The sequence below is a fragment of the Coenobita brevimanus genome, chromosome 91 (assembly GCF_032717465.1).
Source record: "Coenobita brevimanus isolate Jiangsu-jjx chromosome 91, ASM3271746v2, whole genome shotgun sequence".
Classification (NCBI taxonomy): domain Eukaryota; kingdom Metazoa; phylum Arthropoda; class Malacostraca; order Decapoda; family Coenobitidae; genus Coenobita; species Coenobita brevimanus.
This window is the reverse complement of record NC_137044.1, coordinates 36876622-36895810: the sequence shown is the minus strand read 5'-3', so window position 1 is coordinate 36895810 and position 19189 is coordinate 36876622. Positions and strand designations below refer to the sequence as shown.

The 19189-nt window shown below is 40.8% G+C and overlaps 1 protein-coding gene across 1 annotated transcript in view; it reads left to right on the top strand.

The window, feature by feature from the left end:
• The window catches only part of LOC145411964 (putative neural-cadherin 2), a 452962-nt gene that overhangs the window by 330387 nt on the left and 103386 nt on the right, over positions 1–19189 (top strand). The window contains exons 21-22 of the mRNA XM_080281935.1: positions 4391–4736; positions 18240–18488. Of these exons, the coding sequence (XP_080138061.1) occupies positions 4391–4736; positions 18240–18488 (595 nt within the window). The remainder of the gene's footprint in view (positions 1–4390; positions 4737–18239; positions 18489–19189) is intronic.

Sequence of the window (19189 nt, the reverse complement as noted above, 5' to 3'; positions counted from 1 at the left end):
AGATGCACTTGAGAGAAAGTGGCACTTTGCTCTCAAGGTATTCATAGTGCATTTCCATGCATGCCTTTGCCTGATGTTTTGTTGTGGAGCAGACGTGGGATCGCCTGTCGATCACACGACCAGCAGGTGATCTCCCCAGATGCATGAGACGGTGATGTGGCAGGTATCATGTGCCGTCCAAGTGGTCTGCCGTTGGCATCTGATACATTGTCCTCCTTGAACCTGCACCCTGAACAGTTGCGTACCTTACAAGGAGCTAGTGTGAAAGTTCTTTCTCGAACTCACGTAGAGAGACACCCTTACCAAAAGCCTCACTGAAAAGTATGTAATTTTCAAGATAGAGATATCAAGAAGGTGTAAGAACGCCTTCTTGTACCACACCATCAGCATTGATTTATGTAGGCAATCAATCTCCTTGATCTGCATGTTGGACTCATCAGCGAGCTGCATGTTGATATTGTAGTTATTATCAGCATCTGATATGAGCACAGATTGCCCTGTCCTGAAGTCTGTCTTGCCTACGTCCTGCATAAGCCCATGGTGACCTGTGGTCAACATGTTCAGCTTTTGCTTATAATGTCTGTGAATGCCAACATGTGACCACATTTCCAGGCTAGCAGTGCACCTTTCTTGGTCTTCACTGGGAATGCTGGAAAATTTTTCCTAGTGGCAAGAACAGTCCCACTTGTTCCAGTACCATGTTTAACTCGCCCAGTCCTGACCGATTTTCCACCACTGACTCCCCCCAATCCCAACCAATTTTGGAAAATAATTTTTTTTGGCTCAAACCACCGCTTTTGGTGAAAAACATCAAAAATTCATAGAGAAATTGCTCACTGAGGTTTAAAGTACTGATTACTTGTAGCAGTACCCCTTATCTTACTGGGTTTTCTATCAGGCTTGCTCCAAAGAAAACGAGTTCTATGGGAGGGTAACTATTCCACACCACTCATAAATGGTATTTATTTATTAATTTGGTACGAATTTATATGTAGTACGAGAGTGTATTGGATATCACACAGTAATATAGGCAATATAAGCATTGTTTCACTCACCAAACACATCAACATACCTGACATTATTTGGCGACATAAACTGATCATCATTTCTGAATGTTTCTTCCTCTAATGCTACATAAACTTTGTCCTCCACATTGTCATTGATTGGGGAATCACTCTGGCCTTGAATTTCGTACCGTGGCAGGACATGTCTTCACTGGCCAGGTCACTGGTAACAGGTGAATTGCCGAGACAACGGTGTGCGGGGGGGGGGAGGTCATGCGGGGCAAGGCATTGTCCCTGCGTGGCATCTTGTAAGGAAGGTGTCCCATGTATACATACCAAGAATCACATGCAAAATTTGAAAAATATGCAAATGACAGACCTTGCAATTACGGCGCATTTATATACGTCAATGGGACTCACAGTGACAAAACATTTGGACGTATATATATGTCAATGGGATGCGGCGGGTTAAGTAAATACTTTGTCAATGCTGGGGAGGTGTAATAGTTATTCATGTGCAGGATGTGGTTTTTGTGGAAGTATATGTCCATTAGCATTTTCACCACACCAGCAGAAAACTGATGGGGATAGTCACTGGGCATGTCCACATCTGTAACCAAATAAACTGTTATATCTAGCATATATCCAGTCTGGCAGTCCCTTAGGACAGAGAATTTTAGTCCAAACCGGTGATGTTTAGAAGGCACATACTGTACAAATGCAAGATGTCCCCAGAAAAGAACTAGTGACTCATTGATAACCACTGTCTGAAACATCCAGAAAAGCCCAATAAATGACTCTTTCAGCATGGTCAGGATGGGTCTATTCTACCACAACCTGTCATTGGGTAAGGGTCTATAATTACGATTTAAGCACAGGAACTTCATTATGGGTAGGTACCTGTCATGGGCCATACTGTATATTTCCCAATGACAGGTGTGTGGACGAATTCGTCCACTGCCCAATAATCGTGGATCACATGCTGTTTTACATGTGCCATTGCCATAGTCAAAGAGAGCCACACATACATTTCCCCCACCTCCACTGGCTGCCACTCTTTCGTTTTAGCACTCTCTCTCTCTCTCTCTCTCTCTCTCTCTCTCTCTCTCTCTCTCACAGATGTCTCCACTCAGTGTACAGAGATACCCTGGTGGAAGTTTATCCCATTCAACAGGTACTGCATTATGGAGGTGGTAAAAATTGCTTGGAAAAATAACAGGATGGGAGCCAGTAATTGATAAAATTTAAAGAGAAGAACAAACTGGATTTAGAAAGGGTCGAGGTTGTAATGATCAGATTTGTATTGTAAGGCATCTAATGCAACAAGCTAATGAGATGAAAACGCCACTTAGTTTGTGTTTTGTGGATTTTGAAAAGGCGTTTGACAGTGTTTCACGTGGAACTATGATGAAAATTATGAGATTTTATGGTATACCAGAAAGGTTTGTAAATATTATTAGAAGCCTGCACGAAGGTACTTTTTGTAAGGTAATGGTGGGTGGTTCTTTGAGTGATCCATTTGAGGTTAGGTCAGGAGTGATTCGAGGAGGAGTTCTTTTGCCTTTACTGTTTGTTTTGGTTATAGATTATGTTATGAGAAAGGTTTTAAGGAGAACAGGTGCAGGAATTAACTGGAAAGAAAATAAGAGGCTGTTGGATTTGGACTATGCTGATGATATTTTACTGATCTGTGGAAGTGTTTTTGAGATGCAGAGGGTGCTTGATTGTCTGGTGGAGGAAGGAGAAAAAGTGGAATTGGTAATAAATTGTGGAAAGACTGAAATTATTATTATGAACGTGGAGAACCAAATGGATTGTGTAATTGGGACTAATGTTGTGAAGAATTTAGATAATTTTAAATATCTGAGAACGATTGTATCATCTAATGGATCATTAAAAACAATGAAATTGAAGAGAGGATTAGACTGGCTTTGCGAGCAGTTGGAGTGTTGAAATCTGTTTGGAATAATAATATGCTTTCGGTACATACTAAAGTAAAAATTTACAAGTCCATGGTTAGACCAATTTTAATTTATGGGCTTGAGTCATGGTACAGTACAACTACAATTGATCAGAAAGTATTAGGATTTGAAAATAAAATATTGAGAAGGATTCTTGGGGTAATGTGGCAAGACAGAGTTACAAATGAAAGAGTAAGGGATATTACGGGAGTGAAACCAGTTGATGGATATGTGAGACTGTCTCGCTGGAAATGGCTAGGGCACATATATAGAAAAGAAGGCAGTTTAATACAGGATGGAGAGTGGACTGCTAGGAGAAGAAGAGGCAGAGGTAGGCCGAGGGAAACCTGATTAAGGACAATGAAAAGAGAGGCAGGAGAGGAGTGTTGGTGGGAGCTGAAGGAGATGGCAAAAGACTAATATTGGTGGAGAGAGTTCATCGAGGCCCTATGCATCCCGTGGGGTGCCACAGGAAATGATTGATTGATTGACATATATATATATATATATATATATATATATATATATATATATATATATATATATATGTGTGTGTGTGTGTGTGTGTGTGTATATATATATATATATATATATATATATATATATATATATATATATATATATGTGCGTGTGTGTGTGTGTATATATATATATATATATATATATATATATATATATATATATGTGTGTGTGTGTGTGTGTGTATATATATATATATATATATATATATATATATATATATATATATATATATATATATATATATATATATCTGTCAATCCATCTATCTGTCTATCTGTATACAAGTATATCTATTATATATATAGATAGATAGATAAATAGACAGGGCCTCTGTGGTACAGTGGTAGAGTGTGCGTTTTCGAACAACAAGAGTTCGCCCCTTTGCCAGGGTAAAAAACTTTGGGAATGTTCACCATATCACGTACCGCTTTGGCGGACATAAGGGGTGCTGTGGTTGAACCAGAGTCGCATACTATAAAGTATGCTTGCACCCAGTCGCCTTGCGCGTGCCTATTACACTTTGTTCACAGACTACACACACATCCAGAGTCACTCCATTTTACAGTTACACTTTCAAGCACCTCCCACCCCACATGCAATCTCTACGAGACAGCCTAAGCCACTTGGTAGAGACACATTGGCTGTATCGTCCCCACTACGGTTGGGATAGGCCGGTCCAGCAGTGGACACTCAAACGGCTGATGATGATGATGATGATGACAACGACGACGACGACAACGATGACGACGATGATTATATGATGATGATGATGATATATATATATATATATATATATATATATATATATATATATATATATATATATATATATATATATATATATATATATATATATATAAACGGTACCTATATGTATGTATGCATTCTTTGCCCATTTTTTAGATGTGTGTGCCCTGGGGGGTCCTGGGGTCCTCAGTGCAAGATGTTGTCCCGCACCTTCATGGGTTCAGGGTTCGCGTGGGTTCGCTCCCTCCCGCCCTGCCTTCCCACCACCCTCTCACTCAAGCTCCTCCCTCGTGCATTCAGTGGCATCGTATTATACTCTGGCCCCCTCTCTCCCAACACCACCCGTCCCTCACACACACCCACACCCCTCCTGGCAATTCAGGTGGTCAGTGGTAGACCGCAGGTGGTGATGGAGGGGGCCCGAGGACCAATAGATCTGCAGGTGAACTCCACACTTGAGCTTGGCGCCTGGCATACTCTGCACCTTCATCTAAATGATCAGGTACTTAAAACCCCTGCAATCCCATTATGTGTTGTGATTATTATTCTGGCTAATTCCAGTTCACTGTATCCAAACTGGTAAAAATCTTTTTCAATGAATTACTGAAAGTTGAATCCTTATGCTCCATTCCCAAGAAGTTATTGGAGGCTGTTCGATGATGTACAAGTTCTGCCACTAAATGAAGTTTGCTGGTCAGATGTCTTTATATACAATGAAGTCATGTAGCGTACCCTGAAGACCATACACCTCAAAGAGTGTAGAATGGAACTAATTACTATCACTTTTACTCTTCTTTCCAACTGTGCTGAACGTATGAAATACAATTATTCTCTCTACATTCACTCGTAGGAATATGATCATTGATCATGCAGTCCGCAACTATATGTTAGATGAACGACTAAGACACAGTTAGACAAACTCATTCACTACTATAACGCCTAGTGTTCTGGTGGCAGAGGTCTTAGGTCAGAATATTGTGTGGCTCACTTTATACGTCTACGTTACAGAAGCAACCAAGGATTTTTTGTCATGTAATGCTCTACCAGGGGCGCTATACTGGACTGTGTAGTGTGTAACCTAACCTCGGACTTCTACGCTCCTAAATGGGCAATATGGGTTAGACTTTTATTTAATTATTTATTTATTTATTTATTATTATTATTATTATTATTATTATCATCATCATTATTATTATTATTGTTGTTGTTGTTGTTATTCCAGCCCCAGATTTATTTATTTTTATTATTGAGGGACTAGATGTAACCTTTACATCCTTTGACGAAAATCATCTAGAATGGGAAAATACGTGAAGGTGCTGGAGGTGTTAAAATTGAGGCAGTGGTTGAAACAGAACCCCAAAGTGCCAAGGAAGTTGAAAGCCGTGGTCCGTGGATCTGGATTTACATACAATTTTAGGATCGTTTTCCTGCCGTAACTATGATTGGCTTGTGCAGGATGAACAAAGAAAGCACAGATTCTTCCCATATTATTTATTCTTGCCCCTGAAAGAAATCTCCGTAACGAGAGAAAATATATCAAAGTTATTCGTTTATATAATTACTTATTTATTTCTCCTGGAAAAAGAAAGTAAGGAGAAGACTGAGTTTTTCATACTTCCTGTTTTTCATGAAAGTATTAAATATGAGGTGTATGGAAGAATCAATGGAATCAGTCATTGTGATCCAGGCCCTGTTGTCACACATAATGGAACCTAACCATTTATTATGGGAAATATATTTCCATGGCATTGAACTATTTCGACAGATTAAATCTCTGTTATTGACACTTTAATACTGGCTCATAGTTTGCTCACAAAGTGGGTGGTAGCTGTATGAGTGAAGGCCCAGATGGTAATCCTGTGCATAACTGAAACTTTGAGAGTTATTATATATGGCCTCAGGTTCACATTTCTTTGGAAATATTAGCCGCGTTCAAAGTTGCCACGAATACGAGGGTGTGTCCTGAAGTTGCCAGATCAGAAGGGATTTGTGTGTCGTTGCATGCACAAAATCCCATAAATCTTTAGAATGATACTAAGATCTGTAGAATGTCGCCGAAATTTGGCATTCTTGTTCAAGTCCCATCGCCGGCAGATGTTTGCTCATGGCTGCTACGTCTTGTTATGTGCCCCTTCACCTTTATTACTTTTTCTTTTAAGCAGATAATCCTTAACTACTCCAGATCACAATATTTAGTTAGGGGGAGACCTCGTGTCGAGAAAGGATTCATTAATGCTATGTCTGGCCTTTCTAGAGGGCAAAAATCTCACTGAAGCTGAATAAAGTCATCACAAAATAGTAAAAATAATATACAAACTGCACCCATGCAGTGATGGGGTTACATGGTGCTTTTTTTGTGTGTTTGCAAATCTATGTTCCCTTCACAATGTCTTTAACTTTAGTTCAGTCTTGCTGAATTTTACTTCTTACACCCTTGCGCATAGCGGAATAGGGTTAAGCGTTTGATTCACTTTGGTTGCCTGCCTGCCTATCCTTCTGCATACATGTCTGCTAGCAAAATTAGGGAAAAACTGCGGAATGGACATTCACCTGGGGGTAGGGGGGTTTTCAAGATACTTCCCCAGTATTCCTGCTTGTCGTATGAGGCAACTAAAAGGGTTAGCGGAGGGTTAGTGCCCCTCCCCGGATAACAGCTAACTAAAAAGACGAACAAGAAGCCTCAGACAAGGACTGACCAAATGATGACGACCAAGGATCGGACAAAGGACATAGTACGGATCGCGACGTGGAATGTAAGGGGTGCGAATGATGAGGTGAAAGAGAGAGAGATTGTCCAGGTGCCTGAGGGTGAGAAAGTGGATGTATGTGGAGTAACTGAAACTAAATGAAGAGGACAGAGTAGGAGAGAACAGGAGTATGGATGGGGTATATGTGCAGGAGTAGGTGAGAATGAGAGGGCAAAAGAAGGCGTGTGTATTGTTGTGAGTAAAAGATGGAAGAAGAACATAAGAGAGTATGGATCAGTTGGATCAAGGATTGTGTGGGTAAGATTGAAAGTTGGAATACAAATGTGGGCGATTGTGTGCGTGTATGCGCCAACGCAAGATCGTGCAAGCAGAGTGAGAGAAGAGTTCTGGACAAATGTGGAAGTGTGCATGGAAAAGTTTGGAAGGAATGAGAGAGTGTTTTTGATTGATGATATGAATGGTAAAGTAGGGAATGTGAAGGTGGATGGAATAGTTGGTGAGTGGGGTGTGGATGCTGGGATAGATGAGAGTGGCAGTGCGTTAGTGGACATTTGTGCTGGGAGGGGGTTGGTGATAGCCAGTACCCTCTTCAGGCACAAAATGATCCACAGGTATACATGGCGAGTGTTAAGAAGGGTGGGTGGTGAACTGATGAAAGGAAGGCAATGATTGATTATGTGTGTGTGGATGAAAGGATGCGAAGATGTGTAATGGATGCAAGGGCTTATAGAGGTTGGGGGAGTGGACTTTCTGACCACTACTTGGTGGTGGCCAGAATCAAGATCCAAGTAAGATGGAGAAATAGAAGAAGGGAAGGACGGGCGGAAGGAGTAGTTGCAAGGAGAGTGGAAAGGTTACAAGAGGATGAGAAAAAAGCAGAATATAAGCGAGAAGTGGAGGAACGATTGGGTAAATATGAATTGGAGCAGATGGGGGACGTGGAAGATGTGTGCAAGATATTCACAGAAGAAATATGTGCAGCATGTGATGTGGTTTGTGGGGTGAAGAGAAGACGGAGAGGGTGCAAGGAACAGCGTGGTGGAATTAAGAGGTGAGACAGGCTATGGCACATAAGAAGAAAGCATACAATGAATGGATGAGAAATAGGGACGTGGAAGAAGTTGAGAGGCGGAAGAGAGAGTTATATGTAGAAAGGAAGAGAGAGGTGAAAAGATTAGCAAGAGAAAGAGGAGAGTGGATTAGAAATTTGGAAGGAATTTGAGTGTAAAGTGGAGGGACTGTAAGAAAATGTTCTCAAAAGAGGTGGAGAGAGTGAGACAGGGTGGCAGTGAAGTTAGTAGGGGAGTGAATGATAAAAATGGTAGATTGCTAGTGGAGATGGGAGAAAAAGTGAGCAGATGTAGAGAACACTGTAAGGAATTTTTGAACATAGAGAATGGGAGTAATGCGAGTTTAAGTGGCTGGGGAATGGCTGGGAGAAGGAGGGAGGTGAGAAGACAAGAAGAAATCAGTAGGACAGAAGTTGTGAAAGCAATGAAGAAAGTCAAATTGGGGAAAGCCCCAGGAATTGATGGAGTGTGTGGTGAAACGATGAAGCATGGGGGAGAGATAGTAGTAGAATGGATGTGGAAGATGTGCAGACTGGCCTGGGAGGAAGGTAAAGTCCCGGAGGATTGGAAGTCAGGTATAATTATTCCCTTGTACAAAGGAAAAGGGGAAAAAGAAGTGTGTGGTAATCATAGGGGCATTTGTCTTCTTAATGTAATAGGAAAAGTGTATGGTAGGATACTTATTGACAGAGTTAGGGAAATAACAGAGGATTTAGTTGGAGAAGAATAGGGAGGCTTTAGGAAGGGAAGAGGTTCTGTACAATAGATATTCATTCTTAGAACTTTAATGGAAAAGTTTCTAGGGAAGGGAAATAAGTTGTATGCAGCCTTCATGCACTTGGAGAAAGCATATTACAGGGTGGATAGACAAGGATTGTGGAAAGTATTAAGAATCATTGGAGTAGATGGGAAGTTATTCAATGCTGTGAAGAGTATGTACGATGGTGCTAAGGCTGTAGTGCATTTGGATGGTGAACTGAGTGAATTTTTCTCTTTGAAGGTTGGTTTGAAACAGGGACGTGTCATGTCTCCATGGTTGTTCAATCTGTACATGGATGGGGTACTAATAGAGGTACAAGGTAGGGCAGTGGATGTTGGAGTGGCCCTAGTGAGAGAGGGTAGTGTTTGGAAACTCCCTGTACTGTTGCTTGCAGATGATACTGTGATGTTAAATGAAGACGAAGGGGAGCTGCAAGGCTTGGTGGATTAGTTTGGGAGAGTGTGTAGGAACCGGAATCTAAAGGTGAATGTAGGGAAGAGTAAAGTGATGGTCTTTGAGAGAAGTGAAGTCAGTGAATGTACAGTGAGACTGGATGGTGAGGAAATGGAAAATGTGAGTACGTTTAAATACTTGGGTCATGTAATGAGTAGGGATGGAAATTTGGAGAGTGAAGTGCTTGAAAGGGTACAACAAGGAAGAAAGGTTGCTGGTTCCTTGAAAGCAGTAAAAAGAAACAGGGAAGTGAGCATGAAAGTGAAAAAGTTATTACCTGAAAGTATTGTGATTCCATCTCTAACGTATGGAGGTGAAGCTTGGACGTTGTTGGAAGGACACAAGTCAAGAGTGAAAGCAGTGGAAATGAGTTATTTAAGAGGAGCCTGTGGAGTCACAAGGAGAGACAGGCTGACAAATGAGGAAATAAAGGAGCGTTGTGGTGTGGATGTGGATGTGATAGGAAGCGTTAGGAGGAACACACTGGGGTGGTTTGGCCATGTGGAGAGGATGGAGGATAAGAGACTGACGAGGAGAGTGTATGCGAGTGAAGTGGAGGGGGGGGGAGAGAAAGGGGGAGGCCGAAGATGAGATGGAGGGATGGATTGGAGAGGTATATGAGAGTGAGGGGTGTGAGTTGGGAGCAGGGCAGTGAAATGGTGGGGGACAGGGCGACGTGGAGAAGATTTGTTTGTGGCCACCCCGTACGGGATTGAGGCGTCTGAAGATGCTGATAGGTCATAGGACGAGGGCAACGTCAACTGAAAGAGTTCCCCTCCGATTCTGACCAAACAGGGTGGAGTTGCTAAGAGAAAGGAAGGGATGAATAATATAATTTTGCAAACAGTCGTCCAAAGGTGACAATCAAATGGTATAATCAAAGGTTAGGCCTTGTTTCTCAAACATTTTTTTTTTTTCCGATTCGGCCAAGGCTTGATGGTAGCGTTGAAGATCACCCGAGAATGATCTGTTTTTGTTTTGAAAACAATAAGTGCAAGATAAAAAAAAAAAGGGGGGGGAATGGGGGAGGGATGGTGAACTTAAATACTTAAACAAATTATTATCAAGCTTTGTGACAGGGATAAGCGTCAGACGTGGATCGAGTTTTTGGACAAAAGATCAATGTGGAAGGTCACAGGACATTGTCATAGGTTCAGCCATACACCACTTGTCACACGCGATTGTTGCCCTCTCTGATAGCACTTTGTTGTAATTTATTTTTCCTGCCAGAATTATTTCTTTTTTTTTAGGGTGTTTATATTGCATGAGAGAGAGAGAGAGAGAGAGAGAGAGAGAGAGAGAGAGAGAGAGAGAGAGAGAGAGAGAGAGAGAGAGAGAGAGAGAGAGAGAGAGAGAGCGGTGTAGAGATTCACAGATATGTTGACACTCCATTATATCAACGTTTTCTGAGAGTTTTTGATGTTAGGCATATGAAGGTTCCCCTGTCTTCACAACACCCTGAGGTTATTTGGGAGAATTTAGTGACTCTTAGCTTGCCTCAGGTAAAACGAGAATATGTGCCTGTTTATAGAGTGGGGTGAGGATGAGAAAAACGGAGAGGGAAGCAGGGACACGAGGGGAGCAGGGAGGGTAGAAGAGAAGTAGCAGGATTACAGGTTAGATAATGAGAGGTGGGAGAGGATAGCAAAGAGAAGAGAAGGTAAAGTGAGGAAGAATGACTTAGGGATTATGGTGATAACACTGCCAGTAACTTCAAGCCCCTTTTGGAGAAGTGGGACAGCCTTCCTAGGATTCCTTTCTTTTGAATTTGTGTGTGTATATATATATATATATATATATATATATATATATATATATATATATATATATATATATATATATATATATATATATATATATTCAGTATATATCATCATGATCATCAGCCGTTTGAGTATCCATTGCAGGACCGGCCTATCCCGACCGAAGTCGGGACGATATGGTCAATGTATCTCTACCAAGTGGCTTAGGCTGTCTGGTAGAGATTGTATATACTGTAGGGTGAGAAGTGCTTGTAAGTGTAATTGTAGTATTGGGGTGGCTTTGGATGTGTGTGTAGTCTGTGAACTAAGTGTAATCGGTCCGCGCAAGCCGACCGGGTGCAAGCATACTTTACAGTAAGCGACACTGGTTCAACCACAGCATCCCTTGTGTCCGCCAATGCAGTAAGTGGCCGGGTGAACACTCCCAAAATTTATTATATATATATATATATATATATATATATATATATATATATATATATATATATATATATATATATATATATATATATATATATATATATATATATATATATATATATAATGCAGAGACTTCACTTCACCGTGAAGATATTTATGCAAAATAACCACAGGAATATAAGAACATAATAACATAAGAAGAGAGGATAACTGCAGTAGGCCGGTTTGCCCATGCTAGGCAGCTCCTAGAAGAGTAACTGAACTACTAGAATGAGATAAGGATAGCAAAGAAGGTTCTCCCCCGCCCTCCAAACCTTCCAGCCGAAGCCGGCAGGAAAAAGTCAAAAAGAACACCACGCAGTATAGAAAAACTGGCGTGGACATTTTACAGAAAAGTGTGAAAGGAGAATAGAGACTATCACAGTGTAACCTGTAAAGGAAAAACTATGAATTAGTATTGGTTATAAGATTTTCTTTTTTCTATATCCACCCCTTATTTGTCATATGCTTATCTAGCCTATGCTTGAAACTCTCAATGGAAGAGGCAGCAACTACTTTACTAAGTAGCTTATTCTATTCGTCTACTACTCTATTACCACACCAATTTCTACCTATTTCCTTATTGAAACGGAATTTTTCTAGTTTGAAACCATTATTTCTAGTTCTATCCTGTATGCTCACTTCAAGTACCTTGCTAATATCTCCCTTATTTATACCCTTCATCCACTACTCTAGCGAATGCAGACTTAGTCTTTTCAGTCTGTCTTCATAAGACAGGTTCCGGACGTCATGTATCATTTTTGTCATTCTTCTCTGTACATTTTCTAACGAATTAATATCCATTCTATAGTACTGACCAAAAAATTGTACTGTGCAGTCTAAATGTGGCCTTACTAAGGCTAGATAAAGTTGCAGTATTACTTTTGATGATCTATTGCTCACGCTTCTCGAAATAAATCCTAGGACCCAATTTGCTTTGTTTCTTGCATCAATACACTGTTGCCTTGGTTTAAGGTCGTTACTAACCTTAACTCCTAGATCTCTCTCGCATTCCGATTTGCTAATTTCTTTGTTATCTAAACTGTATTTTGTGTCTCCAGTGGTCTTGCCTTCGTTAAGTACTTTACATTTTTCAACGTTAAATTCCATTTGCCAGGTTTTAGACCATTTGGACATTGTATCGAGGTCTTTTTGTAAGTTATGGCAATCGTCAGTCAAGTTAATGATACGCCCTATTTTCGTAACGTCGGCAAATTTGCTGATGCTGCTATTGACTCCTAAGTCTAGATCATTTATATATATAATAAATAATAAGGGACCGAGTACTGAACCCTGTGGTACACCGCTAGTTACTAATCCCCAATCCGACTTAGTTCCATTTATTAATACTCTCTGCTTTCGTCCTTTCAGCCAGGATTCTATCCATTTTAAGATATCGCCGTCTATACCGTGTGCTCAACCTTTCTAACTAACCTTTCGTGTGGGACCCTATCAAAAGGTTTACTAAAGTCCAGATAAATAACATCGTAAGCTTTATCGCTATCTACTGCCTCATAGAGCTCTGAGAAGAATGACAACAAGTTTGTGAGGCAGGATCGTCCTTGCCTGAATCCGTGCTGACTTTCGTTTATAAGATTAAATCTTTCTAAGTGTTCTCTAATCTTATTTGCCAAAATTGACTCTAACATTTTTCCTACTGTTGACCTTAGACTTATCGGACGATAATTCGACGCAGCTGATTTATCACCCTTTTTAAAGATGGGCACTACGTTTGCGGTCTTCCACACCTCTGGAACTTCTCCTGAACTTAAAGAGTCATTAAATAATGTTGAAAGTGGCTGACATAATTCTTCTTTGGTTTCTTTTATAATTTTTGCATATATATCGTCCGGACCTGGCGATTTTTGAGGTTTTAACTTTTTAATTTCATTCAGTACATCCTCCTTACTAATGGTTATTTTACTAAGAATATTTTCCAAATTCTCATCGTCAATATTTGCTGCTTGAGGAACCAGCTCTAGAATTTCCTTGGTGAATTCTGATATGAAATAATTATTTAGGACGGAGCACATTTCTTTATCTTCACTGGTAATGTCACCTGATTCTGTTCTGAGTGGTCCTGTCCTTATATTTCGCACGGTACATTTGATAAAAACCCTTGGGGTTTCCTTTCGATTCACTAGCAACCTTAATGAGAGGAGCGACAGTGAGTTCTTTCATATATTACATCTTCAGACAGAGTGAGCAGTATCCCCCAGACTAACAACTGATTGTTCCCTGTCATCTCCTGGTAGTGTAGTCACACCTGTGTGGGACACACCTAGTATTAATTCTCTAGAACTTAAGGAAGAAAAAAGAAAGGTACCTATTGTTTGTGCATCACCCATTATTAGATTCAGGTCATCCTTTGTTGTGTGCCACTCCCTGCTGCAGGTGACCATAAATTGAGCCGCAGGTAAAAATTCAGGTCATCCTTTGTTTTGTGTGCCACTTCCTTCTGCGGGTGTGCATAAAAGATCTCAACCCTTTACGTTTCTGTCTCACTCTGAAGATGTAATATTCGAAAGTACTGTCGCTCCTTTCATTTCTCCTGTGGTAATTTTGTATATATATATATATATATATATATATATATATATATATATATATATATATATATATATGTATATATAATATATCTATCTATCTATTGCCACACGCCATAATCCCGTAAGGGGTGGCCACAAACAAATAGCCTCCATGTCTCCCTGTCCCCCGCCATTTCATTGCCCTGCTCCCAACTCACACCCCCTCTCTCATACACCTTTCCACTCCATCTCTTCATCTCATCCTTGGGCTCCCTCTTCCTCTACACTCCCCCCCACCTCACTCACATACACTCCCCTCGTCAGTCTCTCACTCTCCATCCTCTCCACATGGCCAAACCACTTCAGTGTGTTTCTCCTGTTACATCCATATCCACATCACAGCACTCCTTCACTTCCTCATTTTTTCAGTCTGTCTCTCCAACTGACTCCACAGGCTCCTCTCAAATAACTCATTGCCACTGCTCTCATTCTTGACTTCTGTCCCTCTAACAAGGTCCAAGCTTCAATTCCATCCAGTACTGTCATGTAGTAGCCTTTTCACTTCCATGCTCACTTCCCCGTTTCTTATCACTGCTTTCAAGAAACAAGCAACCTTTCTTCCCTGTTTTACCCTTTCAAGCACTTCACCCACTAAACTTCCATCCTTACTCATCACACTACCCAAGAACTTAAATGCAATCACATTTTCCATTTCCTGCTCATCCAACCTCATTGCACATTCACTGACTTCACCTCTCTCGAAGACCATAATTTTACACTTCCCCACATTCACCTTTAGATTCCATTTCTTACCCACACTCCCAAACTCATCCATGGAGCCTTGCAGCTCCCCTTTGTCTTCACTTAACAACACAGTATCAACTGCAAACAACAGCACAGGAGTTTCCAATGACTGTCCTCTCTCACTAGCGCCGCTCCAATATCCACTGCCCTACCTTGTATCTCTTTTATAACCCCATCCATATACAGATTGAACAACCATGGAGACATGACACATCGTTGTTTCAATCCAGCCTTCAAATACAAAAATTCTCTCAGTTCACAATCCACAAGCACTGCATTCCTAGCACCCTCATACATACTCTTCACTGCCTTGAACAACTTACCATCTACTCCATATATTCTTAATACTTTCCACAATCCCTGTCTATTCACCGTGTCATATGCTTTCTCCAAATCCATAAAGGCCGCCCACAACTCCTCTCCCTTTTCTACAACTTTTCCACTAATGATCTAAGAATGAATATCTGATCTACACCACCCCTTCCCTTCCTAAAAACCCCCTGTCCTTCTCCAACTAATTCCTTTGTTATTTCCCTAACTCTGTCAGTAAGTATCCTACCATATACTTTTCCTATTACATTAAGAAGTCAAATGCCCCTATGATTACCACACACTTCTTTTTCCCTTTTTCCTTTGTACAAAGGAATAGTTATGCCTGACTTCCAATCCTCCGGGTCTCTACCTTCCTCCCAGGCCAACCTGCACATCTTCCACATCCATTCTACTACTATCTCTCCCCCATGCTTCAGCCTTCAGCACACACTCCATCAATTCCTGGGGCTTTCCCCATTTTGACTTTTTTCTTTGCTTCCACAACTTCCATCCTACTGATTTCTTCCTGTCTTCTCAGATCCCTCCTTCTCCCAGCCATTCCCCAGCCACTTATACTTGCATTACTTTCATTCTCTATGTTCAACAATTCCTTAAAGTATTTTCTCCATCTGCTCACTTTTTTCTCCCTTCTCCACTAGTAATCTACCATTTTTATCCTTCACTCCCCAAGTAACTCCTTTGACACCCTGTCGAACCTTTTTTTCCCCCTTCAGAACATTTTCTTACATTCCCTCTGCTTTACACTCAAATTCCTTCCAAATTCCTTATCCACCGTCTTCTTACTTTCTCTTACCAATCATTTCACCTCTCTCTTCCTCTCAAAATAAAACTCTCTCTTCTGTCCCTCATCTTCTTCCACACCCCTGTTTTTCATCCACTCACTATATGCTTTCTTCTTTTGTGCTACAGCCTCTCTCAACTCTTCAGTCCACCATGCTGTTCTCTGCCCGCCCTTTCGTCTTCTCTTCAGCCCACACACTACCTCACATGCTGCACAGATTTCTTCCGTGAATATCTTACACACACTTTCCACGTCCTCCATCTGCTCCAGTCTATATTTGCCCAGTCGCTCCTCCACTTCCCTCCTATATGCTGCCTTTTTTCCTTCCTCTTGTAACTTTTCCATCCTTCTTGTATGAACTACTTCCTCCTGTCCTTCCCTTCCTCTATTTCTTTGTTTCATTTGGACTTTTATTCTGCCCACCAACAAGCAGTGGTCAGAAAGTCCACTCCCCCAACCTGTATATGCTCTTGTATCCATTACAAACCTTCTCATCCTTTCATCCACACACACGTAATCAATCATTGCCTTCCTTTCATTCATTTCACCACCCACTCTTCTCATCATTCACCACATATACCTATGGATCATTTTGTGTCCGAAGAGGGTAGTAGCTATCACGAATCCCTTCCCGGCGCAAATATCCACTGAAACACTGCCATTCTCATCCATCTCTGCAGGCACACCCCACTCACCAACTACTCCATCCACCTTCACATTCCCTACTTTTCTATTGATATCTCCAATCAAAAACGCCTTCTCATTCCTTTCAAACTCTTCTGTGCGCGCATCCACATTTGTCCAGAACTCTTTTCTCACTCTGCTTGCACGATCTTGCGTTGGCGCATACACGCATACAATCGCCCACATTTATAGTCCAACTTTTAATCTTACCCACACAGTCCTTGAGCCAAATGATCCATACTCTCTTATTTTCTCCTTCCATCTGTTACTCACAACAATACACACTCCTTTTGCCCTCTCATTCTCATCTACTCCCACGCATATACTCCATCCATACTCCCATTCTATGACGCTCTCACTTCACCATTAGTTTCAGTTAATCCACATACATCCACGTTCGCACCCTCAAGCACCTGGACAATTTCTTTCACCTCATCATTTGCACTCCTTCCATTCCATGTCGCTATCCGTACCATGTCGTTTGTTTTTGCCGTGCTTTTTGCCCATGATAGTGACGTCCACTTCTGATCTAACTTTTTATCAGCATTCCGGAAGCTGACTGTCACAATGGGCTACATATATATATATATATATATATATATATTATATATATATATATATATATATATATATATATATATATGTATATATATATATATATATATATATATATATATATATATATATATATATATATATATATATATATATATATATATATATATATTATAAATTACATTAAACAGTGCCCTTGTTTTCCCTATTTCATGGAAGGAGTTTGAGTTCACAGAAACTCTATTCGAAAAATGTTAAGCTCGTTAAGATTTTCTGCTTCTGAGCATTCCAGCGTTTATCATATGCTGTTTCAATTACAAATGCGATATTTTCCTCTCTTTACGGCTAAACTAGGGTAGACGCTCGCCTAAGAACTAATTTACTTACTCATATATCAGCATGCCCTTCCCATTTCTTACAAATAGCAGTGGTCTTTTTATTTTTGACTCGTCCAAAACTTTGGACATTATATCGGATTAACTATGATGCATACAGCACCCATCTAAAACAAATTCATAGTTTATAACATCTTACTGAGCGTACAGCATCAATCTAAAAACAAATTCAAATATAGCTTATAACATCTTCCTGAGCAGCATATTCAGAAGATTAGCTGCTGAAACTTCAGAAGTTGGTGTCATTGCTCACCAAGGGCACGGAGGATTATCTCAGTGACAAAGTTTTTGTTATTGTAGTTACTGTTTTTGCCCAGCTCCGGTCTGTCTATTCGAGAAAATCAGTCGACGATAAGTAAGTACTTCTATATGGCTGTCCTGGCGAAGTAGCACACCACATACACTGTCCATGGAAGCGGCTGCCCCTAGGGGTAGACAACCCCCTTGCTAAGATCGAATCAAGGTTCTTCGCATGGCTCGGTTCAGGGAAATATGAGGAGGTTTGACTCCCGGGTGGACGGTGCAGCTGCTCCACCCAGGGTCCACAGCCCCTCCATGTGTAGTTTCCTTGTCAGAGTTTGAATGCCGAAATTTAAGTGTTAGTGACTCCTGTGCAGTTAGTTAATGGGCACAATTTCTTTCTTACCACAAAATTACCATTGATTGTGATTATGCAAATAATTATGTTAGGATGTAACTTGATTTTTGCCAGGGAGTATCGCTAATGCTGGACATGTGTGGGCGAGGGTGGGAAGATATGGTGGAGAACATCGACAGTCACTGCCTGGCAAGAGCTTCCTGGATCACCCACAACACTCCCGAGAGATGGGGTGGGTCTGGTCCCCTGCAGCTGGGAGGCCTGGCACATCCACCGCCACACCCAGCAGACCATGGTTGGACGACAGCATTAGAGAGCCAACCGTTGACTGGCTGCCTCTCTCACCTTATTGTGAATGGGGAGGTGAGTTTTAAATACATGTAAGTCGGCCACATTACTAATATAATCATTTTTCTCTGATGATATAATTTTCATCTTCATCTTGCCAACCAATAGATAAGATCAGTTAGCTTCAGAGAGATCTCATATAGAGAACAGATTCATTGAAGGATATAGCCAAACTCTTGTGTTTGAGAAAACTTTTCTGAACTTATTTTTATTGTCTGTAGGGAGCAAGAATGAAACATAAATTACATTATGAGAGTAAGAAGGGCCACCCATATATTGAGATACCGAAATACTGGCTGCATCTCTCTCTGTCTCTGTCTGTCTGTCTGTCTGTCTGTCTGTCTGTCTGTCTGTCTGTCTGTCTCTCTCTCAAACCTTACAGTTAATCCTTTCACTCCAATGACATATGTTAAACTTTACTCAGGGTACAACTAGGGGTTTCATCCTCCCTGGATAGTCCCCTCGTAGTGAAGGAGTTCGTGAAGTCTTAATTCTTTACTCGTTCAGTCTCCTGTAAGTTGTATAACATCGTTTTATAATGGCAAGAGACGCAAAAACGGCATTGTAGTAACTTTGTTAATGGACACGTCAGTATTAACAACATGAATCCATATACAGACGGTTCTATTCAGCTTATGGTAAAAAAAAAAAAAAAAAAAAATCACACTGGGGAGGCTAACGACAGTATTCACTAATCCTTTAACAACTTCCGGCCT